The sequence below is a fragment of the Orbicella faveolata genome, unplaced genomic scaffold, assembly GCF_042242905.1.
Source record: "Orbicella faveolata isolate gen_17 unplaced genomic scaffold, um_ofav_v1 contig_2, whole genome shotgun sequence".
Taxonomy (NCBI): domain Eukaryota; kingdom Metazoa; phylum Cnidaria; class Anthozoa; order Scleractinia; family Merulinidae; genus Orbicella; species Orbicella faveolata.
The window spans coordinates 165,669-191,614 of NW_028301547.1; the positions used below are offsets into that span (position 1 = coordinate 165,669).

At 38.6% G+C, this 25,946-nt stretch overlaps 3 protein-coding genes across 3 annotated transcripts; all 3 read right to left on the reverse strand.

Annotated features, from left to right (window-relative positions):
• Positions 1–201: 201 nt before the first annotated feature.
• LOC110042838 (uncharacterized) lies at positions 202–11,133 on the reverse strand. The gene is made up of 10 exons (XM_020748220.2): positions 10,887–11,133; positions 9,852–9,913; positions 8,807–8,883; positions 8,431–8,605; positions 5,654–5,803; positions 4,618–4,860; positions 3,485–3,634; positions 3,095–3,328; positions 1,673–1,837; positions 202–590 (listed from the first exon to the last, which is right to left on the reverse strand). The coding sequence occupies exons 2-10, from the start codon at positions 9,889–9,891 to the stop codon at positions 523–525; spliced, it is 1,302 nt and encodes a 433-aa protein (XP_020603879.2). The 5' UTR covers positions 9,892–9,913; positions 10,887–11,133; the 3' UTR covers positions 202–522.
• Positions 11,134–18,155: 7,022 nt separating this feature from the next.
• Positions 18,156–23,596, reverse strand: LOC110042883 (uncharacterized). The gene is made up of 2 exons (XM_020748266.2): positions 22,688–23,596; positions 18,156–19,432 (listed from the first exon to the last, which is right to left on the reverse strand). The coding sequence occupies exons 1-2, from the start codon at positions 23,594–23,596 to the stop codon at positions 19,109–19,111; spliced, it is 1,233 nt and encodes a 410-aa protein (XP_020603925.2). The 3' UTR covers positions 18,156–19,108.
• A 56-nt stretch (positions 23,597–23,652) lies between these two features.
• Positions 23,653–25,358, reverse strand: LOC110042886 (myosin regulatory light polypeptide 9-like). Its single transcript, XM_089289663.1, has 2 exons — positions 24,878–25,358; positions 23,653–24,450 (listed from the first exon to the last, which is right to left on the reverse strand). Exons 1-2 carry the CDS (start codon positions 25,316–25,318, stop codon positions 24,346–24,348), a joined length of 546 nt encoding a protein of 181 aa, XP_089145789.1. The 5' UTR covers positions 25,319–25,358; the 3' UTR covers positions 23,653–24,345.
• Between the last annotated feature and the right edge of the window lie 588 nt (positions 25,359–25,946).

Here is a 25,946-nt window from a genome sequence, read left to right on the forward strand (position 1 = left end):
CCATTATTCATGGAGCGCTTTTGCTTTTCTGCTGAATAACAAGTGCTCTAATACGTTTGTTTGTATACCCCAATTCACTTGTTTGTTCCCAAACTGGCATGTAATCATTCTGTTCTTTACAGGGGTATCAAGGATCGTCCACGTGATCTAAATGCAGTTTGTTTCATTTTCCTCCTACATGACTGAATGAGTTTGAGAATATAGTTTTTCAGGACCTTCTTTTAATTACAGTTATTTTCTATTCTATACAGTCTACAATGCAAACCCTATGACATATATGATCTGAAATGTCTAAAGAGCTACGGAAAACAACGCATTTCGTCAACTTCAGTTCCCTTGGTTATGCCTTAGCGTTTTGCAATCCCTTACGTCATGACAATTTCAACTGTCTTACAATTATCCCCTTAGCCGTTTAGCCTCGAAATATCGAATTTAAGTCTCTAAATCGTTTATTAATGATGAGGTCCTTTACGCAGTTCGTTTCCATTCCTGTATGATTTGGTATTTGGCTAAATGGGCGTTTCAATGATGCCTGTGGTCTTCTGCTTCGTCCTGAGCCGATCCACTGCCAGTCGACTCTCCTTCAGCACCTGTCAAATAGACATGACGTCATGAAGCTACGAAATACTGAAACAACGACGGAATTCTCCCTACAGCCCTATTAACTTTTGTTTAGCGTAACAAACTTATGAAATTCCAAAACTTCACCACTTGGACATTCAGAATATATTAATAATCAATCATAGCCTCGAAATGTTACATATAAAAACGCTAAACCTTAATTTATTGAAGATCAAATCGTAAAATATCATAATATTTATCTTAAATGAAGTCTTAGTAAAACGTGAGTCAGCTGTCTTCGATATCCTTCAAGTGACTCGATTTATCCGTATAAACACAAGCCTATATTTCAGTGTGCATACAAATACACATTAGGCCCTATTCAGACCTGGCTTCTCTATTTGGATTTCCTTGTGATCCAGCTGCGTAGCGCTAGGAATATTTACTATAGGCAATGATAAAGAAACTCGGATTGTATATAGTACGTTCAAAACTGTTTCATTTGAAGTAACAACATGACGTGTGATCGCCAACAATAACACAAAACTAATCCAAATCAATAAAGATGCTGTAGAGTTCTAAAATGTAGAAAAAAAATTCGTCAAAGTTACACAAGGCTTGTCACTGAAAACAAGAAGATTGACTGTCAAATTAGGGTTGCAAAGAAAAATATATAGAAACATCAAGTTCCTTACACAGGGAAATCTTATACTTAACTTTTCTAGATAAATTTCAGAAAAAGTCGCAAAGTTAGGCAGCTTTAACTTAGATATTGCAAAAGTCACCAAAGGTTTGGTTTGAGTCGGTGTGGGCACCTACCAGTCCCATGTCTGAATGGGGTTAAGACATAGCTTTCGTAAACCTCAATTTGCTAAACCAATCAACGCCAGCAGGAAGATATAATATCTAAAATATAGGTCGTGAACCGGTATTTGTTGCATCCCAAATACGCCAAATATTCTCTGATAAGATGAATTCGTCAAACTCGTAATGGGATAAATAATTAAGACCTTGCTGGACACCAGAATTGGTTTAGGAGTAATGCTTCACGCAAGGACTTTATTTTATGCGTCATATGATGCAAAGTATGAATCAAGAAATCTTAACTAACCTGGAAAGGTTATCCTGTACACATAGTTGGCCTCCGTATCCCGGCCTCCACACAATTTTGAACCACTGGAACACGTTTGAGTTGAACTTATGTCCTCAAAACACTTGTCTGATGAACCATACTTGTCGTAATTCGTTATGTCAGGACTACTGCGCACACAAAGCCCTAAAGGAGATAAAAAGAACAGTGGATATGCTGCCATCGTCATCAGGATCCGCATATCAACATCGTTGTCGTCGCTAGTGACGACATTAACAAGTATACCTGATATAAAGTTTCAACGAACGTTGAAACAATCTAAGTTCTATGGAAAAAGGTTTGCCACTGACTCTTGATATTTTTCAACAGACGTTTCGGCTAATGCTTAAGCCTTCATCAGTGATATGAAAGCGAAGTTCGTTGTAATACGCTATTTAAAGTAACGTAACGCGAAGCTTGCGCGCGTGACCATGTAATTCATGCCCTTGCGATGCCTTTGTAGGCTTCTGGACGTAGGATATGATCGTTCCCAGAGTTCCGGTCCAGAGTAGAGTGCCGGGCTTCGAGGAAAAGTCGCTCGTGGTAATTAGCTTCGAAACCAACGACCTTGACGTTTTCAAAGTTCATGCTGCGGTTGAAATGGTGGACATGACTTGCAACTTTGGAGTTTTGGTCAGAACCTGCCACTGCCTTTCTGTGCTCCGCAATTCGGGTCTTCAATGATCTTTCTGTTTGGCTACAGTACACAAAATTACACTGTGTGCAATTGATTTTGCACACTATGCCTGATTTCTGGCAGTCAGAATCATGATCGTCTCGCTCTTTGGGGCGGGGAAAAAGGCTATTGATGGTTAGTTGTTTTTAAACAGAGTGGAACAACCTGTTTGTGTACACTTTGTGAAACTAGCTTATCTTTATAGAAATAAGGTGCAGATAGCTATAATATAATCTTAAAGTTAGGGATAATCTAGATCTTATCGTAACGAATAATTAGAAAAAGGTTTCGACCTATTTCAGACAGAAGGGCAGAAACGGTCCAGACCATCAAGAAAGGCGTACGGACCAATGACGACATCGATCGTACTGATGATATTGCTGACGGTTTACAGAAGAGAAGCCTGCTTGGCTGTTGCTTAAGACTGCACAAATTAAATAGCGATGAAGAGAACTGATAGCGTTCACGTGAAGCCCTGAGGTCTTAAAATGAATGGGCTGAAACAAATTCTCCTTTCACTTGCTTTGAATACCCTCTAAAAATCCTTATTTAAACCAAGCCACCCTCCCGCAAACCGCACCAAAAAAAAACATTGTCAAATTTTCCTCCCCAAAAAATACCGGAATCGAAAATTTCAAACCCAAAAAATTCTCCGATTCAGCATCATTGGAAAGAACTCTTTGACGAGGAAGAGTTTATTCTTTCGTTTTTGCGAGACTGTTACTCACCCAGTTCCCTGACTCCGAAATACTCCCAGCCATTTATTTGTGCCTTACGTGCGCATCTGCAGAGGAATTCTGGGAAGTCCACTTCATACTTCTCACTAAACTGAAGCATATTTCCAGCGAAGTTCGGTTTGTCTGGCGCCGCTTCATTATAGAAAATACCTGGCATAGCGAGGTTCTTTTTGTTTTCTTTGTAACAACCCACAGGACTGATATTTACTTCACACGAGCCGTCCCCTAAAGAAAAAAAAATTAGAGAAAAAAGGGTTTGTACTTTTTTACGGACAGACCACCTCGAGAACTGAGACGATAGTCACCTGAGTTAAAAATAAATTATTTTACACGATAGAAAGAAAAAACGAATACCGAGTTTTATCAAATGGTCTTTCTTACTTATCCTATAGACGTAGTTGGCAAAGCCTGTCCCAGAGCAGAACGGACTGCTTTTGGTACAGGGCATGAAACATTGGTCAATACAGCGACTTCCACTGATTCCATCTCTATAATATGTCAGATGACTGTCTGGGCCGCTCCAGCACTCTCCTGTAAGAAAATCGGTAGAGAAAATTGATCTATCAACAGAAAAATAGGTGTCACCGAACGTCCAAGATCGTTAAATCCAGGCAAAGCTATAGCAATGGCCATCTGCCCTATCATTGTTCATTTTATTGCTTGGCGCGTGCTCTCATGCATGACGTGGCCTGTGATATTTGCGTGCGCAGCATTGTGAGCAGTAAGGATGCGCAGAAGCAATTAGGGCGAACGTCCTTAAAAATATAAAGCAAAGAAGTAAAAATATGTAAAGTATGAAAATATAAAAAAGAGGTAAGGGTTAGAGTTAAGAAGTAAGTAAAAGAAGGGGTGAGGGTTATGCTGCACATAAAAACGTTAAGCTTGATAATGACCGAAGCTCGGTCGAAACGTCGCGCGCTCTTACCGTTATTTTTCACTTCAAATTATTTTAAAAAACCTTTACTTATAAAAAAGGCACACATCAAACTTACAGAATCGATCCTGCCGTAGCAAATGGCAGAGGAACACACTAGTAATAATAACTTCGCCTTTTTTTTTTTCGGTAGCTTTTTCAAAACTAGTCAAAGTCAAAAATTATATTCATAAATGATGGACTTTTGTCCACAGCATTTATTATTATCTGTTTCTCATTTAGATTGAATTGAACTTAATTTTATGGTGTGTCTTTGTCAGAACGCCTACAGTGCATCTTCCCAGCAGTTCCCTTTTGGTCTGAGATCATACTCGCGAGGCGATCCCCTTTGAAGTCCTAGAGTCATGTTGCCTATCTTCTTCGTGTCATGTGGCACATAAGGCCTACCTAGAGTCATACAGCATGTTAATTTACATAACATATCTGCGCTTTTCCACATTTATTCGAGTTCACTTCCTTACATTTTAGGACTATTTCCAGGAATATTTGTTTACGTAAAACTGTTATAGTAATACCACAGATCACTGCTTTTATAACCTGTGATTGAGCATTTTTCTTAAGCTAATATTGTTTCTCTTACCGTAAAATTGCATGCCGAAGAAGGTGTAATTCTTGGCTTTGGCTTTAGCTGCACACCTACAGGCAAAATCCGGTACATACACATCCCAATTTCGCCAATCAATTCGCTTTCCACTGAATCCGGTTTTTACGGTGGGGTCTCGATCGTTGGAAATATATTCTGGCAGTGGTCTGGCTAATTTGCTGTGGAGATCTCTAAAACAACCAACCCTCTCGAAAGCAATCGTAGGGCAGCTCGTGTCCTCTGTAGCAACAAAGATTTTTTCACACTTGAATACGTGTCCATGAAATAAGTACATTTTGTAGCTGACGCTAAGCGCAGGAAAATGTGCGCGAGTAAGTCACAACTGACTTGGGTTTTACTTCTGATTGGATGACAAAGTGGCATGAATGTAGCGTAGTAAAGCAAAACCAATGATTTGTCGATACTCAAGCGAAAATCGCTCAATAGCTTACGTCTGTGTCAGATATGTTCATGCGAATATATTGAATTTAAACTCCACAGGCGAAATGCTCAAAAGCAGTTCCATTCACGCATTGTTCAAGGCAGATTGAATAATCTTTTTAAGGGAGGTGGTAAGCTTACATGTCTACGTGTGTTCTTCTAATGAGCAAGCTTGAGACTCTTACCTTGCTGGCAACTAATACACTCTGGCTTAAATAGAATAACATTATTAGCTAGAATAGAATAATATTATTAGCTGTAATTAATATAGTTCTCATTTATACACGTTCGTATTTTGAACGAGTTCTTAGCTCCTCGATGAAACGTGTTAAAATAAATGATTGATTGAGTGGTTGATTGATTGATTAGCTTCACTTTTCACCCTTCACTCTTCACTCTACACCCTTCACCCTCCACCTTTCCACCCTCCACCCTCCACCCTCCACCCTCCACTCTCCACTCTCCACCCTACACTCTCCACTATTCCAATCACCCTCCCCATCTCTTCCACTTCGGTGTACTAAAGTGCTTAAGACGAGCAAGAAGAACTTACATGTTCAAGCAGGTTACAATGAAATATGATAATACTTACCAATCCGATACACCATGTTGCGCCATTGTTTACCCATACAGAAGCGTGACCCTTCATGGCATTCCTGATAGTCATCTTGTAAACAGCCTTTCATATCTGCCCCGTGCTCTTTGTAGTCATGTTGATTACTGTTACCAGCCCAACACTCTCCTAATTGCCAAAAACGTGACACGATCATTGAATTTTTAATAGAAGGGAAAATTTGGTAAAACACGGCGTCATGTTGAATGAGCTCCCAATAAGTTTCTCTTCTTTCCTCTTACAATCTGGAACAACTATTACTAATGGTAATAGGACTGAGTGGAGTCCAATTCGGTCTGTAATCATACGAGTGATAAACAAAATCGAACGACTGCGAAGCGGGAGTCCGATTTGTTAATCACGAGTATGATTACAGACTGAATTGGACGACACGATGTCCTGTTACCAATTAATCAAAACTATGACAAAATTCGAGAAACGAACAAACCATCGATTAAGCGCTGAACGATTAAACGTCGTTATTAATGCTGAAAAACACAGCAGTTTACTCAACAAAGTGCACCGCAACAGCGCGCACAAAATGACGCGTACTGTCTAATTACAAGCATGACGCGTATACACTGTCCAATTAATGCTCAAATCGGGCCGCTGATAGCCAATCACGTTCGAGAATGTTGTTACAGTTTTGATTAACATAAAAACACGTGCACTAAAATCATACAGAGTATCATGAAGAGTGTTATTGATAAGTTCTTTTTCACATACCTTTAGAAGACTCGATGGAGTGTTTTAGAAATACAGATACGAAAGGAGTCCAGGACTCATGGGCTCCTGATCAGATGAATCCAGAAAAATACTTTCTAATCTGGATCAAACTGAACTTTGAAAAAGGTTCTTTGTGAAAGGGAAGCTTATGTGAAGAGAGAGAAGTCAGCGTCCGTACCCTTTAATTCGCAGGCAAAATCCCAGACAACAAAATTAACCTACACAATACGACGGTATTTTTATCCAGTTATGGGGTGCCCAAATAAACAGGGATGACAAGTCTGTGATGGTAGGTCTGCATGTAGTGTGCATGTGTTCATGACGTGACGATCTGCTTGTTGTCTGTTTGCAGTGATTCTACTGTATAGAGCGTATTTCATTTGAGTGTGATCGTTATAATGAATACAGAAGGGTGCACGCGGCAATACAAAACACGTACATAATGGAAGAAAACTACTGGGAATACGTCCATGTAAACAAAACGCACGAATTAAGGAACAGACCACAAGTCTCTATGGTTTATAGGCTAATAAACCACGCGGGATGTCGGAACAACACGAAAAGGATTCGTAAATCACCAGCCTGCGGCTCGTGATTTACGAATTCCTCGAGTGTTCTTTCAACATCTCAACTGGTTTATCAGCCTATAGACCATAGAAACTTGTGGTCTATTGCTTTTATATAATAATTCAGAAGACACGCTGAATTTCCATGAGTTTATTGGCACAATAAATCATAGCTGATTGACCTGTCAGAGCGCGCGCATAGATTTGATTATTATATAAACGTATATAAATCCTGTATTACTTTCATTTTCAACTGCTTGTGATAATTTTGCTACTCTCGATTGAATTTGAACTTATAAAACCACAACCATCGCTCTTGACCATGTGAAAGAAGTCGTGAAACAATTTTAAAAAACCCCTCAAATCTGGATGATATCTCTCCGATATAGTGTTTACGTGAGGCCTTAGCCAATGTTAGCGTAATTCTTCAAAATAAATAAGATCTCTAAATTCTGAAATCGCAGCCATCCGCAGAGTCCCTTTAACGACACAAAGTATTTTCCATCATGAAAGATCTTTTAACAACTGGAAGGTAGTTAGTTATAGCTATAATTTATGGAGGGACAATGACCACTAATTGTGAGAACCACCACTGAAGACCGCCTCGCGATTCGTTTTTAAATTACTACTGCATGTAGTTAAGGTGGCTCCATGGGGTAATCATTTATGGCGTTGCGCTCGCCAGTGTTATGTTTTGAATGCTGTTTTTGCATTCGCTTTCACACCCAGTCCTTTCAAACTTATTACATGTAATAACGAATGATTAAATAGTGTTTTGCTATCATCTCTGTTAAAATTTTGGGCTTTAGTCTTGAATTATAAATGCCCAAACAAATGTGTTTTGTACTGTTTGTGTGGCTTTATCTGTGATTTTCTTGAATTTTCTTCGGTGAAATCTTCCAAACTTTTTACAACACATCGCTTTCAGCGGGATGCGAATTTTAAACACGAAAAAAGGGAGGGTTTGTAAAGGCAGTTTAATCGATTTTTTCAAATTTATGTCTTTTACTGCTGCAAAAAGTCTGGTCTTATAGATTTCCCGGTAAAACGAGCTCCGACTGAAGTAAAATATTTACTACCAATCTGCCAAATTTTACGGAATTTCACCGAAGGAAATGCGAGAAAATTCACTGTCAGTTTTGCTTTTTGTGCTCATGTTGACGTCAGAAAATATCCAAAAACACTGACGTTTTCCTTCGAGCGCGCGCAAATTACTGAGCTTTCGTCCTCAGCGCGCGTACGATAGTAAAACTATAGGTAGCCACCTTAAACCGTTATACTTTGTAATAAAAAGGGATGCAAAATTTCTGACTAGATTAGAGAAAAGAATAGTCTTTTTTTATGTATATAATTGTCGTCGCGTCCTGAGGCTGACATACTCCTTTAAATACTTGGGCATTTGTCAGCAAGAGACACTCATTGAAACAGGCACGCACGCTAGTTAAATAAAATCATTAAACTTACCGTAAAACTGAAGACCGAAAAGATCGTACCCTAACTGCATCGCCTTCTGTGCACAGCGGCAAGCAAATCCCGGATAATATTCGTTCCAGTTAAACCAGTCGATCTTTCTACCACCATAGTTCTTGATGGAGGGATCACGCTCGTTGTATATGTAATTGGGCAGAGCTCTGTTGGACTGAGAATTTAAGAGACACACATACTTTGTCTTATCGTGTCTAGTGCACCAAATCCTCTCTTTCGTCCCACCAATTCAGCTACACGGTAGTACAAGAAAACCTATAATTTACCATTCTTATAAGATGGACATCTCTGATCGTAATATCGATCTAACTTGAACCTAATGCGGGCTATATCTTAAGTCTAATGTGGGTTATACCGTATCTTTGTAGCATCCTATTGTTGTGAAGTCGACCTCGCACTTCACCCCACGACAGAGGTTTCCAGCAACATGACCTATCGAGCAGAAACCATGGAAAAATGACAGATATTAGTCTAAAAATTGGAAAGTTAGTAGTACAATGCTTCTTTGCTAAATACAAAGCTATGGCCAGATTTGGTCCCGGGTTCGATTGGAAGGTAAGTAAAGTAACCTGTCGTTTAATTTCTTGGCGTGTCTAAGCGCCCAACAATCTAAGCCCTTAGAGTAAAAGTCGAGTAAAAGATTTTAGTGCTGCGAGAAACAAATCACATGCCATTATTCATAGGCTTAGGGGCTGAAAGTGACCGGGGAGCGGAGAGGGGGACTGCAGCCTAACCTCAGTTTCGAACATTTTTGAAATATTTCTGGCAAAACACGGAGCGACAGGGTGTAACCTTCCAAAAGATTTCAAGTCTTGTTGGCTACTTTCCCTGACGTTTGCCTTGCCTGTTTCTAAGTGTTCCTTGCCTGTTTCTGTTTCGGAAAGCCTCAAATGGGTTAAATGTGTATCGAGAAAATACACGATATGGATATTACTTCCATTTCCAATTTCCCACCTTCAACAAAACAATGACAAGAGAATCAAAGCCAAAGAATACTTTGCTTTGTGTGGGGCCTCTAAAAAGAACTGTTTAGAACGGCTCGCCAAAGAGCCGTTTTCAACTTTTTCTTGAAATTTTCATACGAGGAAGAAATAACTTTTTTCTTTTATAATTTCTGATTTTACCATGCCGTCGATCGAGGTCATAGAGTATGCGAGGGTTCAAATTAACTATTTTTGAAATTATAAAAGTTTCACTAGACGTGAGAATTGGGGACGTTTTTCTCTTTACTGGAATTTGAGTGCATTTGTATTCTGAATTCAATACTCACGCATTCAGGCATGGTATTTCTTTTCGGACAATGGGGTCATCATCCCCCTCCCCCCCCCCCCTTCCAAGTGCGTAGGTGTCTGTACAGCTATGTCATTATTCAACTTTGATAGGGTGAGTTTTCGACTTACTGACAGACGCCAACCACAGAAGTACAGTCAAGGTTTTCATTCTCAAGACAGGAGGTCAGCTTCTGTAAGAAAAAAAAAAGAAATCAAAACAAATATGTTTAGGCGTACCCGACATAAACTTGCGGCTCTTGAGAGCTGGTTACTGTAACTTAAAAAATTAAATCGAACTATAAAAGAAAATGACAAACCATAGACTGTAAGGGTGATACTACGTGAAAGACGTTTCAAGACACCGACACGACAAGAACCGATAAAGAAGGATCGCAACAGTAGACAGCTGTTTCGTCCTTATTGGGACTCGTCAACACTGTGTAGCGAAAATATGTAACGCCAGCCCAAGAGCTAACGCACATAAATAGCAAAATGACTAGTTCACTAGATCAAGTTCCGTACTTTGACCTCACTTGCGCCCCGAAACACGCATTGCCACATCACGTGTTTCGGGGCGCAGGGAGACAAAGTGTCACGATTGATGTCTCGGAAAGCAAAAAATAAAATGTCGTTGGACAAGGCTAGCCTAAACATTTAACCGCATGGCCAGCACCATGCTTTAAAAAAAGCATCAAGCCGTAAAACGCATAAACGAACTTCATATCTCTTAACGCCTGGAAAGTAAAATTCATGATTGTGTTGTTCAGGACCCAGTATCCAGCGGATAAATCGCACATAATCATGTGGATAAATGTGAACAAAGCATACTACATTATCCACTAGATGGTGACTTCCCCAGTAATAGCGTTATAAATGCTTATTTGAGCGACCAAGGCCAATTAATACACACTCAGTCTTTAACAGTTTTGATCATTTGTTCCCTAGATCTCGCTGCATTTTGTTTTTTGTTTTTTGTTTGTTTTTTTGTTTTTTTGTTTTTTTCATTTTTTGTAACAGTTTTAAACTGATTTGATTCGATTGCACATTCAATTTTAGCAGTATGTGTGAAGAAATGCGTATTGGCTTAATCCTCCAGGTAAAACAAATTTAAATGGAAAAAATACACGTAAGTAAAACTGAATAACAACTCGAACTTGACCTCACCAGTTTATCCGAAGGAGGAGGCAGTCAGCTGGCTGCAAAGTTCTTGTTGCAAAAGAAATCAATGTTGGCACATTTATACAGAGATGTTTAGTCGGCGACATTTCCGCGAAACACGTCACTCTATCGGACAGGATATAACTACACGCGCGATAACTTGCTCCCTTTTTTGTGGTAATTAAAAGTTATTAATATAAAAGTTTGCAAAGTTATGATTAACGAGAAACTGATGAATATCGAACTGACTGTGGCCTTTTCGTGTAATATAAATTTCTCGTAGTCTAATCAGCCAGTAATATGGAATATGCCGCTCTACGTCTATCTGGGTAACATCAGACTATTTAATATATATCCATATCTCTTAAGGACTTTACACTTCTAGATTTATAGATCGGAGGCGATAAGTGGAATAACGAGATTTTGATCATTCTATTATTTAAAAAAATATATTTGAGGTAACTTTAGTAATTATTCCGGTCGTAAAAATATCTGTCCTCATTATATCAAGCTTGTTTCTCAAGCCAGTATTTTTACAGGCACCAGCGAAATAACACTGAAAATGTTTTTATATACTTAAAATACAGCGAAATCTCTATTCTTCTTCTTCTTCTTCTTCTTCTTCCTCTTCTTCTTCTTCTTATTCTTGTTATTATTCTTCCTTTTCTTCCTCTTCTTCTTCATCTTCTTCTTCTTCTTCCTCTTCTTCTTCTTCTTCTTATTATTATTATCCTGTTAATATTATATTAATATTGTTATTATTAATTTAATATTATTTTAATCTCATGGAATGCAACACTTTGCGCGATATAAATTTTCTTTTTCAGAGTGGAGGTTCAATTTGTTGCCATTTCTAGTTGTTATTCCACTTGAGATTGACACGTTCAAAAGAGGTTTCAGAACTAGGGAGTGCGCTCTGCGTGGTTGCTTGAAGTCTTTTATGGTCTGTATACTGGTCAAAGTATCCATGTATACTAGATGTTCAGTTTTGTTGGCGTTTTAAAATCATTCATAATTCAACAGAGACCTTGTCCTTCATGCATCGCGCTTCCATTACGCCTAAAGCTAGAATCAATAATAACTTGGACTCCACACGTAATTTCATGAATGAAATTGCAAATCCTGCCTCAAACAGTCTTCGACTTTCAAAATTCGGTCACACCACTTCTAATTATGCGGTCGAATCAAAATAGGTTGACAAATCGCTAATGCGTTATTGATACTTTCATGAGATGGAAAAGGAAACTATTAAAGTTATGTCGAGGAAAAGGTTGTTATTTTGTGGAATATGAAAAATGTCGTGGACACTGCTATCTTTCAAATCCTAACAAAAACTGAATGACAAGTGCGATAGTAATCAAAGCTCTCTAGCTGGCTGTATTTGTTTTTCATTGCAACGAAGGCAATAAAAAGAGTACTTGGAAAATTAGGATATAATTTCACTTCCATTTTGTCTAAGTTATGCGACGTTTGATAAAATGTGCTTGAAACTACATCCACGATTTTACTCGTACCATTGATTATCCAGATTTAGTTTGAATTCTTTATGACGAATCTCCTTGGCGCCTGTTATTTGCTGCCAGATCCTCTTTATATTTTCTTTCCTGTGGTTTGGTTATTAAACAGTTCGCACAATAAATGCCCTTCTGACATTATTAAAAAAGCGGTTGTACGTTTTTGCTGTGCTTTTAAAATAACGTTTAGTGTTGATGTACATGTATTGAGTAAGATTAGCTGTAGGGTCAGAAAGCACTATTTATTCTTATATGACTAGAGTATTAACCGCTATGATTACAAGAGTGTTTTAAAAGTTATTAAAAAGATCCATGAAAGGCCATGTTCTTCTACCAATATATATTGTGGTGTAATATTGCCCTTGGTTTATTCCTTTGTCTTATACACGTTATCATTTACATGCAACAAAACTCCAAATTAAACGCCAAAACATATATAGCTATTTTTAAAAGTTATAAGTTAAGTTCCACTTCAGAGCTCGTGAGCGCGGTCATTACTACTTTTGTTTGGTCATAAAAAAAAACCCTCGTTGTGATCATATCTTGAATGGCACAGCTCATTTATCAGGTACCCAAGCTACACGAATTTACAGATCAGAACCGTGAGCATTTTTAGTTTAGACTCTCTCCAATAATTTGCAAAAATATTCCGAAAAAGATAACGAATCTCGCGAAGCACAAAACATTTTCGAAAATTTCTTCGCGGAAATTTGTCCCGCTCGATTTTGCGCAGGGAATTTGCGGAGGTCTCGGTTGAATGCCTGGTTTATGTTTCGGGTATTCTGGACTTTCCTAGGGAATTTTCTAATTTTGCTCTCGTTCCAAAAGCTCGGAGAGAAAGCGCGCCTTACTGTAAGAAAACTTTCACATCAGTAGGCGTATGTTTCAATGTTACTTTCTTTAATCGTTATAATTAATGAAACCATTCAAACTTTTTCTAATAGAGGAGTTCACGCTCCAAGGGGCATTATGGGTAATCAGGGCAAGATTGCCAACAACTGAAAGCGGCAAAATAACCGTTTTTCTTCATATTTCCGTTCTGAGTTTCATTTTCGAGAAGAAACTTTTACTGTAAATAGAGAAACCTTACTAGCGTTTCTGAGTCGATTAGCCTACTTATCAGAATAACGGAGATGTTACTTTTGTGGCTTGAGCGGCCAAGACTTGATCAAATCATTCGGTTTTAACCGAAATAAATATTCCTACGCCACAACAACCACTCGATCGGCTCAAAAAAGCTGGTAAACCTAGAGAAGGGGTTTCTCCGTCTACAGTGTATGTTTCGTCTCCAAATGTGAAATCAGAACGGAAATATAAAGATAAACATTTGTTTTACGCCTTTGCTTCTTTTTAAATTTGCCCTAATTACCCATAATCCCCCTTAGAGCGTGAACTCTTTCATTAAAGCCGCCCAGCTAAAATTGGTCATTATCTACCGCTCATCGCATTAAAAGACAATCAAAAGAATAGTCTTGAAGTTTCACATGGGTTTTGTCAATATTGTGTGACATATCATTAAAATTATCTCTTGTTTCTCCATAACCAAAACGAAACAATTAGATTATTCGCTCTCCATGATCTCTTCAACTATCACTGTTATAGTTCAACACTAAATTTTCTCTGATTCTTATTGGTTTAAATTGATCACGTAACGCGATAGTGTTCATCGGGGGAGAGACACTGTTTAAACAATAGTGTTTCTTTCGAGGAATTATCGGCTGATATAGTTGCTCCTCCCAAATTTGATGTTCTTAAAACAATAATCTGCATTTAATGGGTTTTGCCTGTTTTCTGTTACAAATTTGCATTTGGTTTTCACGCCTTTCATCTCAAAACGTTGAAAATTCAAAATGATTTTTGAACTGGCACGCGGAAAAATTTAGTGGTGAACAACAATTGAGACAAGAGAGTGTTTATGTCTCGGAACTATCGGTCTGATAGTTGCCTCTTGGTATTTGTTGTTCTTAAAACTGACATATTTGCCCTCGCAGCTCAGAACTGTGGCAGCTCTCGTAAGCTGCTATTGTTTTATTATTGTAGCAGCTGTTATTGTTGTAGGGGTAGGAGCATTCCTTCTGTTGTTCATTCTGTTGTCCTCTCAAAGGGTATCAGGTCATTCATGCGAGCTGCTACTCGACCCCACACGGAAAACCAGTTCGCAGAAATTTACAGAGCCCAGTATGAAAACGCCATGTTGGTGTACATCCGTGGTACACCAAAATTGCTGCGGGAACCACAATCCAGGCAATCCTACCAGTGTCAATACAGAGCCCAAAATAATCTCAGTCTGTGAAGCACTGCACATTGCAACTGGTTGTCTGCAGATGGTGAAATTCTTATTAGCAGCCTCAGTGTTCCGCGAGAAGACGCAACTGGTTTCAACTGAACGCTCCTAGGTTTGTAAATAGAAAAAAGTTAGCCAGTAGGCAACTGACATTTACGTGTACCGATATGTAGAAGTTAGCTCAATTAACCTCTGACTAACACAAAATCTTACGATGCTAAATTGACATGTTTATAAAACTATACAGTGTATGATACTATCCAAAACTTATTAATGAAGTGATCAAGTGATAAACAATTTTTTTTTCTTTCAAGTGGATGACAGAGGTAGATTCAGGGGAGGGGCAGAGGGGGTTGCAACCCCCTTTGAGCAGCATTTTTTTGTCATTTGTTTGACTCATCATAAAGATAACAGAATATAATTGTTTTATATGTGGATGTTTCACTTCTAGCAGTTGACTGATTGACAATTAAGGAAAAGATAATGTAAATTTTGGGACTGCATCTTACCATTTTTGGTTTTCTTGTCGATAAAAGTGAAAGTCAAGATTTTTATATCACAAATGTTTGTCAAGTGCCAGCAATACTGGAAATGTGGTGTTTTAGAGGGTACTGGTAAAATCAGGAAAATGTTTTGGGGGCATGGCATTCTGAACACCATAGAAGTTCGCACCAGCAGTGCTCGCAATCCATGCCAATGGTGTCGGAAGTTGTTAAGGTGTACAACCCCCCTCTTTCAGGAATTCCTGGATCTACCCCTGGACGACCAGGTAGGTTAGCTCAGTCACAGATATGATTTTAAAACAAACTGGTGAAAATGAAGTCCTGCAAAAAGTATAACAAAATGATCACCATAACCATAACCATAAATACACAAGAAAAGGAACTTACTTAAGTACAACTACCCAAAAAAGAATGTCTGCATTCATCACCTGCACTATCCAGTGAATGGCAGCTACATGTTCAGGCGTATATACTTAAGCTTTGCTCAAATCAGGCCTGCTGATGAATTAGTCAGTCAAATTTGAGAAGTATGTATACCAATACCAAACAGTTCAAATTACTCAAAATTGTTCAAAATATCTGTTTTCCAAATTTATCAATCTTAAATGATTAATTGCTAGTCAAATTTTGCTGCACCAAGTATCACTTGACGATGGAAAATTATTCCTCAAGCTGAGAGGTTATTTCATTTATTGCTACACAACTTATAGTATTGTGTATTACCTACACTGTTCAGTTTAGTGTATACATAGCATATTATATCAAAAAATTAGGATTACCTTCAAAATTTTATCTCTCTACATGCCCTTAAAACGGGAGGCGCGGTGGCATCATGGTTAGTGCGCTCATCTCCGGATCGAGCGGTGAGGGTTCGAGCCCTGGCCGGGGACATTGCGTTGTGTTCTTGGGCAAGACACTTTACACTCACAGTGCCTCTCTCCACCCAGGTGTATAAATGGGTACCGGCGAACTTAATGCTGGGAGTAACCCAGCGATGGACTAGCATCCCATCCAGGGGGGAGTAGAAATACTCCTAGTCGCGTCATGCTACAGAAACCGGAATAAGCTCCGGCCTGATGGGCCACTTGGCTCGAATGCAGACTTTACCTTTAAACGCCCTTAAAAACAGTGGTCACCAAAACTGAGGCCGGGGGGTACTCTGTAAACCTTTGGGTAGGGGTGTGTCATTGGGACACTCTGCCATTACCCTATATATAATAATAGATCAAGATCAGCTTGATTTTGCAACTTTATTCTAGACTAAGCACCAAAAAACCTACCCTATCCCAGACTAGCTATTTTCTATACAGAAACTTTATAACTACCGTAGCCTAACGTATCTTACAAAGTCACTTCTGATTTTCAATTTCCATTATAGAACACCAGGTAAAGGACCCTGTCCTAGGCTAGAATATTTATACACTGGCCACTTTTCAGGTAAATCATGCCCTATTCTGGACCAAAACTGTCTGATTTCTATACCCCATCCCAGATTAACATGCCTGAAAATCATGCCCTTCACATTGGCACCTACACATGTACATTAAGCTTATAGCGGATTCATTTGTCTGGATCAAATAATGCATGCACGCTTATCAATCAATCAACAAGTTTATTACAGCGTCGAAAATATCAGGTCGAGGGTAGAGACCCTGTACCATTTGAGAACACAAAAATAAACTATACACTTTGAAACACGGCTTTGCAGGTAATGTTAATTAAGGTATGTTTAGGAAATTCCCTTTTAAACATGTCATTGAGCGAAATAGACAGATTAGTTTTGCTACTGAAATGACTTTGTTGGCACAGAAAAAGTATTCTATAAGCTGTGCGACTCCTATTGTTGTCGACAATACTGAACTGTTTTGTAAAGAACTATCGATGGGACTGAGCTGCTATAAGAACAATTCGGACCACAGTTCCATGTCAGATTTATATCACACAACCTACATGTATAAACTCGCTTGCTCTTTTTGAAGAAATTATCCGTATAAAGTTTTCGCATATACTGTAATAATCAATCAATCTTGATTTGTACTCACTCTTGCTAAAGAAAAAATACAATTTCAATGAAAATATGAAAAGTAAAAATTAGAGTACTAGCTGTCTGGAATAGCCATAGGGGCTGACGGAGCCAGGCAGCTCATGTATGTAAGCAAGAGAGCTATGGTGTGATAAGAACACCGTAAATCGAGAAGGAGAAAATAATGAAGCTAAATCGTACCTAAATCGTACCTACCAGCTTGTTGATGACACGGTAAGTGGGAAATCAAGCATAAATACAAATGCCTTGTCTTCACTTTCGGCGACGCCACGAATCGAAGAAATGTGCAGATTTGAACCCCACCCCACATCCCAAGAGACATTAGCATCTGAAAATGGCAAATTCTCTGGGGTAGGGACAAATAAGCGAAATGTTCCGTAAACATGGGATTGGTTTGGGATTGGTTTGGAAGGGGTAGGGAGAAAAAAAGAACGGGAAGGATCATCCTTTCTCCCAGTCCCCCTCCATACTCCCGGGGGGTACTCCCAGAAAAATTGGGTGGGGTTGTGCGGCCCGCTTCCCAAAACCCTTACCCTATTTATGACCAAAATCTGCGACTTTCCCTACCCTATTCATGACCTGTCCAAAAATTCGATACCCTATTTATGACCCTAGCGTCTGGCACAGTTGCCCTATAATTTATGGTGATGGGCTTATCGATACTGTGATGAAAAAGTAGCTGCTTCTAAAAAGCATTTCCATATTCAATTCACTGAGACTTGAGTGTGCCAAAACCATACCATATTTATGACCAAAACGGCTGAAAAACCGTACCCCTTGGGGCCGCACATACCTATATAACCCATGAGTACCCCACCCCGGGTGGCCACTAAACCTTCCTTATGCAAATCAAACGCTGGGTGATCTATAATAAACTGTTAGTAAATGATGACAAGGCTGACTTGAAACTGATAGGAACTAGACAACAGCTTTCCAAACTTTAACCAGTCAATGTTTCAGTTGGCAGCTCTGTAATCAACCCTAGCTCTACCGTGAAAAATCTTGGCTGCTAGATGGATAACACCCTGCAAATTTCATTGCGCATACCTAGTATGTGCAGAGCTTCGTTTTTCTACTTACATAACATCAGAAGAATCAAGAAATTTTCATCCAGGAATATATAGCCTCGAATGTTAGTTACCAGTAGGTTAGATTATTGTAGTAGCCTTCTGGACGGCATTTCCAAGGGACACATCGCTAAACTACGAACTAATTCTTGATTTAAGCAAATACTCCCACACTACGCCTGCATTGTATGCGTTTATCACACTGCCTGCCTGTCCACGCGCGCATTCATTTCAAGATTTTACTTTTAGTATTTAAGACTACTCATGACCTTGCGCCTCATTATATCGTGGACTTGATAACAGTAAAAGATCTATGTATAGCTTAAGGTCAAGTAATGGAATTTTAGTACAGCCTCCACTGACCCAGAAAGATGCTAGTTACGCTTGGTTGTCGCTCTTTCCAGTGGGCAGCGCCATACCTATGGAATACATTCCCACTTGGTATTCGATACAGTAGTTCCATTTCATCTTTCACTGAAGACGGCTTTGGAAACTCCTCTTTTCACGATGTCGTTCTCTTGAAGTCGAAGTTTAGTTTAATGTGTATTTTTCGGCTTTATTAGTGAACTATATATTTAGATTACCCTACATTTTACATTTTATATACTACTATTTTTGGCATTATGCATACATTTTAATTTAGCAGATATTTGCAGATATTTTTACCTTATTCCTGTAAATATTTATTATCATTATTATACCTGTTGTAAAGCGCTATACTGATCTTTTTTATCTTAAATAGCGCTGTATAACTGAATTTAATTATACTATTATTATTATTATTATTATTGTTCCCTAATATTTCCAATCCTATATTTAAAACACATCAGCAGCTAGACCATTCTTATCAACCCAAGTTCCATTCTTGCATTTGTAAATTGGTTCAAAGTTGTCAGTATCCAAGTAGAGTCGTAAAATTTCCCAAGGCTTGTTCGGACAGGACGCCTCGAAGCCCATAAAACTGCAAGGTCTGAATGGATAGAAGTCTTTTTTCTGATACTGTTTAAGCGTACTTTCGCTTGGGTCTTCTACATAGTGTACTCTTTCGTAGAAATGGAAAATATCGATGTGAAGGTTTCCTTTGAAAAGTCTTCCCATTGGCTCTTGAAAAGAACATTGATCGACAAGACCTGGTGTCTCCTGAGAAAAAACAAAAATAAAAAAGTCATAGTGTGATCAAGCTGCTAGTCCCTCCCAGATATCAAATCATATTTCCGTCCCTTGTAATGTTCATCGAAGTAAGATATCCCGAGTAAAAAAAAACAAAAGGAGCGAATAAATTCCATAAAATTTGCTGAGAATTTTTCTTCCAAGACTACAAAACTTCCGTCCTCGTAGCTCGATATTGCTAAAAAGTGGCGCTCCCGTTAGGCAGTTCAAAATATACTTATGACGAGTTAAAATTTACAGCGATGCTACTCATTCATAACGTTTATAAGCTACTATTCAACGTTTTTTCTCCTTCCAAAACCAAACATTGAACTGCGTTTTGAGTTGCGCGCGCTCTGGAGCTACTGCTTTGTACTAAACTACAACCAACCTGTCAAACTGGTTCTCTGATATTCAAACTCCTTTCGGGTGTTTGCACGTGCTCTGCGTATAACCGATGGATAATAAATTGATTGTATCGGGCACGATCGTTACAGTCTTACACAATTCGTGACTCAAAGAGAGTAACCTGACAGCTGTGTTGTGATTTAGGTAAATTTGTGTACATTAACCTGTCATATAAATTGAAATGACTTTTGTCAACTAACCCCAAGATAAAAAAAGAAACTTAAACCAACATGAACAGCAAGTTAACCATGATCAGAAATAACAAGTCAAGACTTTTGAAGTATTTACAAATTAGCATCGGCAATAGACCTTTTTCGACTGGGCGGTTTGTTGCTCTATTTCAGACCATGTGATGATACTCTTGAGAATTAGTATAGTATAAATATAACATTATAATTAAGGCTTTGTTAGGACAACATATACTCTTTTATTTCCTTTCATTGTTTGCCAATATTTCAATTTTAACTTTTTTTAAGAGAATCTTATAATACTATTAATAAAAATCTTTAGATAGAGTTAATACAGTGTCCCCAATTAGCCCATATGGGCTAAGTACATTGACACTTAAATAAAGTTCTTAATTACTTACTTAATTCTTCCTTTCAAATTTTCAAATAGTTGCGTGTATATGAATAAATAACTTTTAGATGGATAAAAGAACAACTCTCTAGAGAATATCACGTGGTCTGTAATGGGACAACAAACCGCCCAAGCGAAAAACGTCTATAGTATGAATATGCGAGTACAATATTTTGGGATTTTTGCAACGAAAATTCTCTCAAAATTGCATGACCCTTTAGACGAGTACAATTACTCGTGTAAATATCAGCACGAGTAGTGTAGATCCCTAATTGCTCGAGCCTTCAAAGATTGCCCATTTATCAAATGTATATAACTGAGAAAATTGCGAACGCGCGCTCGTTAATTTGCAGTTCAGTGCAAATTGAAAATTAACCCGCTAATCACAATAAAGTAATTTTCTCTGTCATATAATAGAGTAGTAGAGTGATTTCACAAACCCCGATTCTTATATGCTAATTAGAATCCTCCAATGCTAATGAGTGTGTACAAAAAGATAAAACTTCCACACGTACGCCTACAACAGACAAATAAACACGATGTTTTTAAACTCTTTTTCATTGAACAGATCTACAAGCAATTTGTGTTCACATTCCAGATGCCGCTTGGAAACGTTCATAAAGCTTAGCTTCAACAACTGCAATATGTCTGTTATTCGATGACAAGAAGAAATTACTCAGATGATTACGTGCACACGCTAAAACGTGCCTAAACAAGAACAAATTTCGTTTTGGCATTCAAAATTACTGTGCGTCTATAGACAGTTCAGTACGTAAATAGAACGTGTGCGCATTTGTGGACATTTGTGGAGAACTTTTGAAGTTACGTTTCGCCGTATCTTCTAGACTGTTTTGAAGAACCTCACCCGTCTTTCAGATAAAAGGGCAACTAACTTCATGCACACAGGCCGCTGAGCCATCGTGGGTGCCGCCAAATCTGGCCTCTCGCTTTGTAAGCTTTTATTTCCTTAAAAACGTGTTCTATTTTTTACCCTCCTCTCAGACAGAAGCTTGTTAAACCTTCGCGCTCGCCTTCTGTCCCTGTTATTTAATACAGGCATCTGGTTAGCTTTTACGGGTGTCAGTAGTGACCCACCATCTGGATACGCCTTATCTAGCCAGGAGCTTTGCATTGGGTGGTAGATCCAAATAACGCTCCGAACCAATAGGTTCCATCAGTCGAAAGGAAACCGCATCGTGCGTGCTCCCGGCCCTAGGAATCCAGCCTGAACAAAGCGGATATGTCCTTCATTGTCCATCACTAGTTGAGTATTCATACAGTGATAGTGCTGATATTAAAAGCAACAAAAATGCCAAAATATTAAACACCACCGCTTGGATCTCTTGCACGTCCATTTTTATTTACAACAGTGATTTCACGAATTTGCATATTTTGTACGTATGCAAAATTTTTTTTAAAAAAAACATCATTTTGCGCTGGCAGTCATCCTTTTAGGAAGTCCCAAGCAGGGCTTTTCTCAAAATGGCGCCCATGGGATGCAGAAATCGGAGAAGAGTCGGTGCGTTCTGAAAACAACCAGGATAAAGGTAAAAGCTTCAGTAAAACTGATTCCACGCTGATGACTCCATGTCAACGAAAAGCGGAAGCTGTTAAAAGAAAACTTGACAATGAATTGGTCACTTCATCATTGGATAGTTCGGAAAAAGAGAATGGTAGGTACGAGGAGAAGAAGCGAAAGATTGATCGCGCAAAAGAAGGACAACTTGCCCATCAAAAAATGTGTCAGAAAGTCATGGACACCCTGAACAATGTGAACGATTTGCGCACAAAAGTGAATACCTGTTTAGATAAGGCCAAGAAATAAGGAAGAAAAAAGCCATGTTTTTGCTCAATGTTTATTCTAGTCGGGCAGTTCTCAGCTATTTAATTGAACTGTTTAATATAAGGTTTGTTTAACGCATTTTGACCACTAAAATATGGTTTCTGTTTGAACCTGTTTTGCTTGGTGCACGTAGCTAAGCTTTCTAAATCGGTTCAAGTTTCAAACGAGACCTACATTGAAATAAGATCGAAAGCGATTCTGCTCGATAAACAGAGATTAAAACATTGGAAGCATTGTTGTTTGTGTTAGCGAGAAACCATCTGGAAATTAGAACGGTGTACTTTAGAACGTACTGGCTCTATTGTCCTTACACATTAGCATTTAAGGATTCCAATTAGCATATAAGAATCGGGGTTTGTGAAATCATTCTAATAAATTCTTTTTGAATTAATACTGAATTTAAAAAAATATAGTACCTTTCCTTGGCAGTCGTAGCGTTTTCTTGTTTCTACAGGAATGTTCAACGTAAACTCTGGTTGAAGAACTAAGTGAATCCTTGCATCTGAGCTTGCAATATATCGCCGTTCCACTGCTAACCTCTTTAAAATCGGGTAATAATTAATGTCAATGAGAATGTCCACGTCCGAATCGTAAGGTATAACGTCACTGTCTCGCATCGCTCCCAGAAGACTCCCGCACGCCAACACGTACTCAATGTTATGCTGTGTAGAAATATTAGTCCACGCGTGGACAAGCTCTGATAATCCTCTACGCCATGGGTTATCAGGACACCCGCGTTCGCCATATTCTTTGGCACGATGCGAGCCAAAATAAAGCGAACTTTGCCTCGGTGATTTCGATGAGTAGACATTTCTTGAGGCGGGTTGGAAGTGAGCGACTGATGTTTTCTTCGGATGTACGCCGCTTGTATTTGGTGATGGGTTTCTTTTCTTTTCAAGTGAGAACCTTTTTGTTGTGTCTTGATTTACACCATTGGTAAAAATCTTCCAAGGTGTCTGCGATTTATCATTTCTGCCATTTTGATTTTCAATTTCGATGATGTTCCTGTCGCCGATAGAATCTAACTTAATCCACTTGTTGCCAAATTTATTAGCGGGGTTGTCTTCAGCACTAATCGCTTGTGTCACAGTGTGTTGATCTAAATCATCTTTTGTATTATTCAATATTCTATTTCCAGCCACGTATCTCATGCCTAAGCGTGACATATCAGAGATATCAGACCGAGATTCTGGATCCTGGATAAAAAGCCACAGCACTGACATTCCAGCCAAGGCAAATGCGAAATAGAGAAACAACTTAAGCCAAGAACGCGGTACTATGTACATTGCTTCTTGTCGTACACATGTACTGAGATAACTGATCATTTATCATGTGAGAGATTGGGTCTTTTGTTGATTGTGTACCTTTGTAAATCAAAACGTTCTATTGAGTTTGTCGCTTTGTCATCTCAACATAGTCATAACATAAATTCAGTAACTCATACACTAGAAGCTTACATTTCTACTCTGCAAATAAGACAGTGCTTGGTAACTGTACAGTAGCTTACAGTGAAAAGGAGCAAGAGTTGCTTTATAAAACAAGGCATTTTCCTCTTTGAATACAGTCATTTCTCACTGATGACATATTTTGTTGTTTTATCAGCTGCCTGAGAATGACAAATGTATTCAAATTAAAGAAGTTACGATAACACTCATCGAACATCCATACAACACCATGGCTACTGGAGATAGGTCCTTGATTCATCAGGTGATTAGTATGACCTACGAGATGATTTAGCATGCAGCACTACTTACTGTACTTACTTTAATTTTGGACAGGATATAAGTCAACTCAATTCAAATATTTTCGATATTTTCATAATTATACGTTTTAAGGTATACAATCTTATTAGCTCCATTGAATCGTAGACAAAAGGCTGTAATAATCTATTATTTTCATGATGATGATAATGATTATTATTATTATTATTATTATTATTACTATTACCATTATTATTATTGTTTATTTGATGCGTGGTAGTCACAAACTTCAAGTTTACTCTTCGGACTCATTTCAATTTGGCTTCGAGAGCACTGTTAGTTGACAGATAACATTTGTCAGGCTGAAGTCTTTACTAGTCGTTATTTCCTTCTCCGTATTTTAACAGTCGTACGAGGTCTTCGCATTTAAATAGGCCATCGTCATCAGTCAGTGTTCCATGAAGAAAAACTTCATCTACCTGAAGATGTTGAATCAAAGTAAAAACAAAATTAATATTGTTGATTGGCATGGAGTTGACATGGAGTTCTTTACCCTGGAGCCTGGGAGTTTCGAAATAAAGCTCTCTTTCCACTCAATTAAGTAAAAGTTTAGTTTTTTTGATCCTTTATTAATTTTTCTAGGTATCAAAACTCAAGTTAACTCTGACCTCAGAAGTATAACATCCCTCTTTATATGTAGTGCTTCAAAAATGCTTCAATTTTTTGTTGATGTATTAAACGCATGCTAACAATAACTATGACCTTGAAAATAGAAAGTTCCGAGAATTTTACCATTTTATTATTATTTATTGAAGCTTAACAATAAACGAGTCACTGATAAAGGTACAAAGAAAGTTGAAAAATTTACTAAAGCGTGCGGCGCACAATTAAGTCCGTAGTGTATACCTGTTGCTCCGTAAGCCTGAGCCCCATCGTCATCAACAATTCTTTGAACTCGTCGAGATTTATAAATCCATCGCAATCTTCGTCAAAACAGGTGAAGGCATTTCTAATCAACTCTTCGGAATCAGCTGCTTCCATCTTGGAAGCAAACATGGACAGAAACCTGGCAAAATCCACACTCCCTGTTACCTCATTGAGCATATCTTTCACTTGTTTATCCGTTGGTTTCTGTCCAAGAGAGATCAAAATTGTATGCAGATCCTCCTTGCTTATCACGCCATCATGGTCTTGATCAATAAAATTGAATGCCTCCTTTAGCTGCTTCAGTTGCTCTTTGTTAATATGCACTACTGTTTGAGTTCTCAAGCCTGTCCTTCTAGACTTGCGCCGCGGGAGAATTTTACTACCGTCTGTGTGATACATATTGGCTTGCTTCAAATCCATTGCTTTACGGCGACTTATTATCGAACACGTGAAATGAAATATTAAAAGCACCCAAAGTCACTCAGAATGTAGTTTCTAATTATCTTTGAACAAATCACGGAAACTGTCATGTGGTCACTCAAATAGCTTACAAGCACATCTGTTTTGCTGAGAGTCGTGATTTGAGAACAAAGGATAATTTCAAAGAAACTATAAACCTATCAATTTGCCCCAAAATGTCATATAGTTACTGTAACATATCCCAGCTAATATTCATGGCTCGTGAGGCAGCTGACAGTCATCAGTCTTGCCCATCACTATGACTTACATTAAAAGACGTATTGCTGTTACAGCTCTGTAACAGCTTGAAATAAAGTGTATGGAAAGGCTAAGATATGTTAAGTTTAAAATACCTTCCTTTACAACAGCCGCCAATTGGACGGGGTGACCCCGGAGGGAGGGACTCCCACATCACACGAAGGGTCGGAAAATTTGAATTAAACCCCGAAACGAGAACAATCGGGGCGTGGCGCGAACTTTGTTTGACTCCTCAAAGATACCACTCACAACGGAATAGGCTCGTTTACTAGCCGGTGTTCAGGAAGGGACCCCGCGCTAGTAGACAGGAGTCGAGAGACCCGTGGAAATT

Excerpts from the sequence above, each read along its gene's own strand:
- LOC110042838 (XM_020748220.2), bottom strand. The coding sequence starts at position 9,891 with ATGAAAACCTTGACTGTACTTCTGTGGTTGGCGTCTGTCA. Across the intron at positions 8,884-9,851 it reads TCTGTGGTTGGCGTCTGTCA|GTCATGTTGCTGGAAACCTC; the intron begins GTAAGTCGAAAA and ends TCTGCTCGATAG. Across the intron at positions 3,635-4,617 it reads CTTCGGCATGCAATTTTACG|GAGAGTGCTGGAGCGGCCCA; the intron begins GTAAGAGAAACA and ends ATTTTCTTACAG.
- LOC110042883 (XM_020748266.2), bottom strand. The coding sequence starts at position 23,596 with ATGATCAGTTATCTCAGTACATGTGTACGACAAGAAGCAATGTACATA. Across the intron at positions 19,433-22,687 it reads GCTACGACTGCCAAGGAAAG|GAGACACCAGGTCTTGTCGA; the intron begins GTACTATATTTT and ends GTTTTTTCTCAG.
- LOC110042886 (XM_089289663.1), bottom strand. The coding sequence starts at position 25,318 with ATGGATTTGAAGCAAGCCAATATGTATCACACAGACGGTAGTAAAATT. Across the intron at positions 24,451-24,877 it reads TCAGGCTTACGGAGCAACAG|GTAGATGAAGTTTTTCTTCA; the intron begins GTATACACTACG and ends CAACATCTTCAG.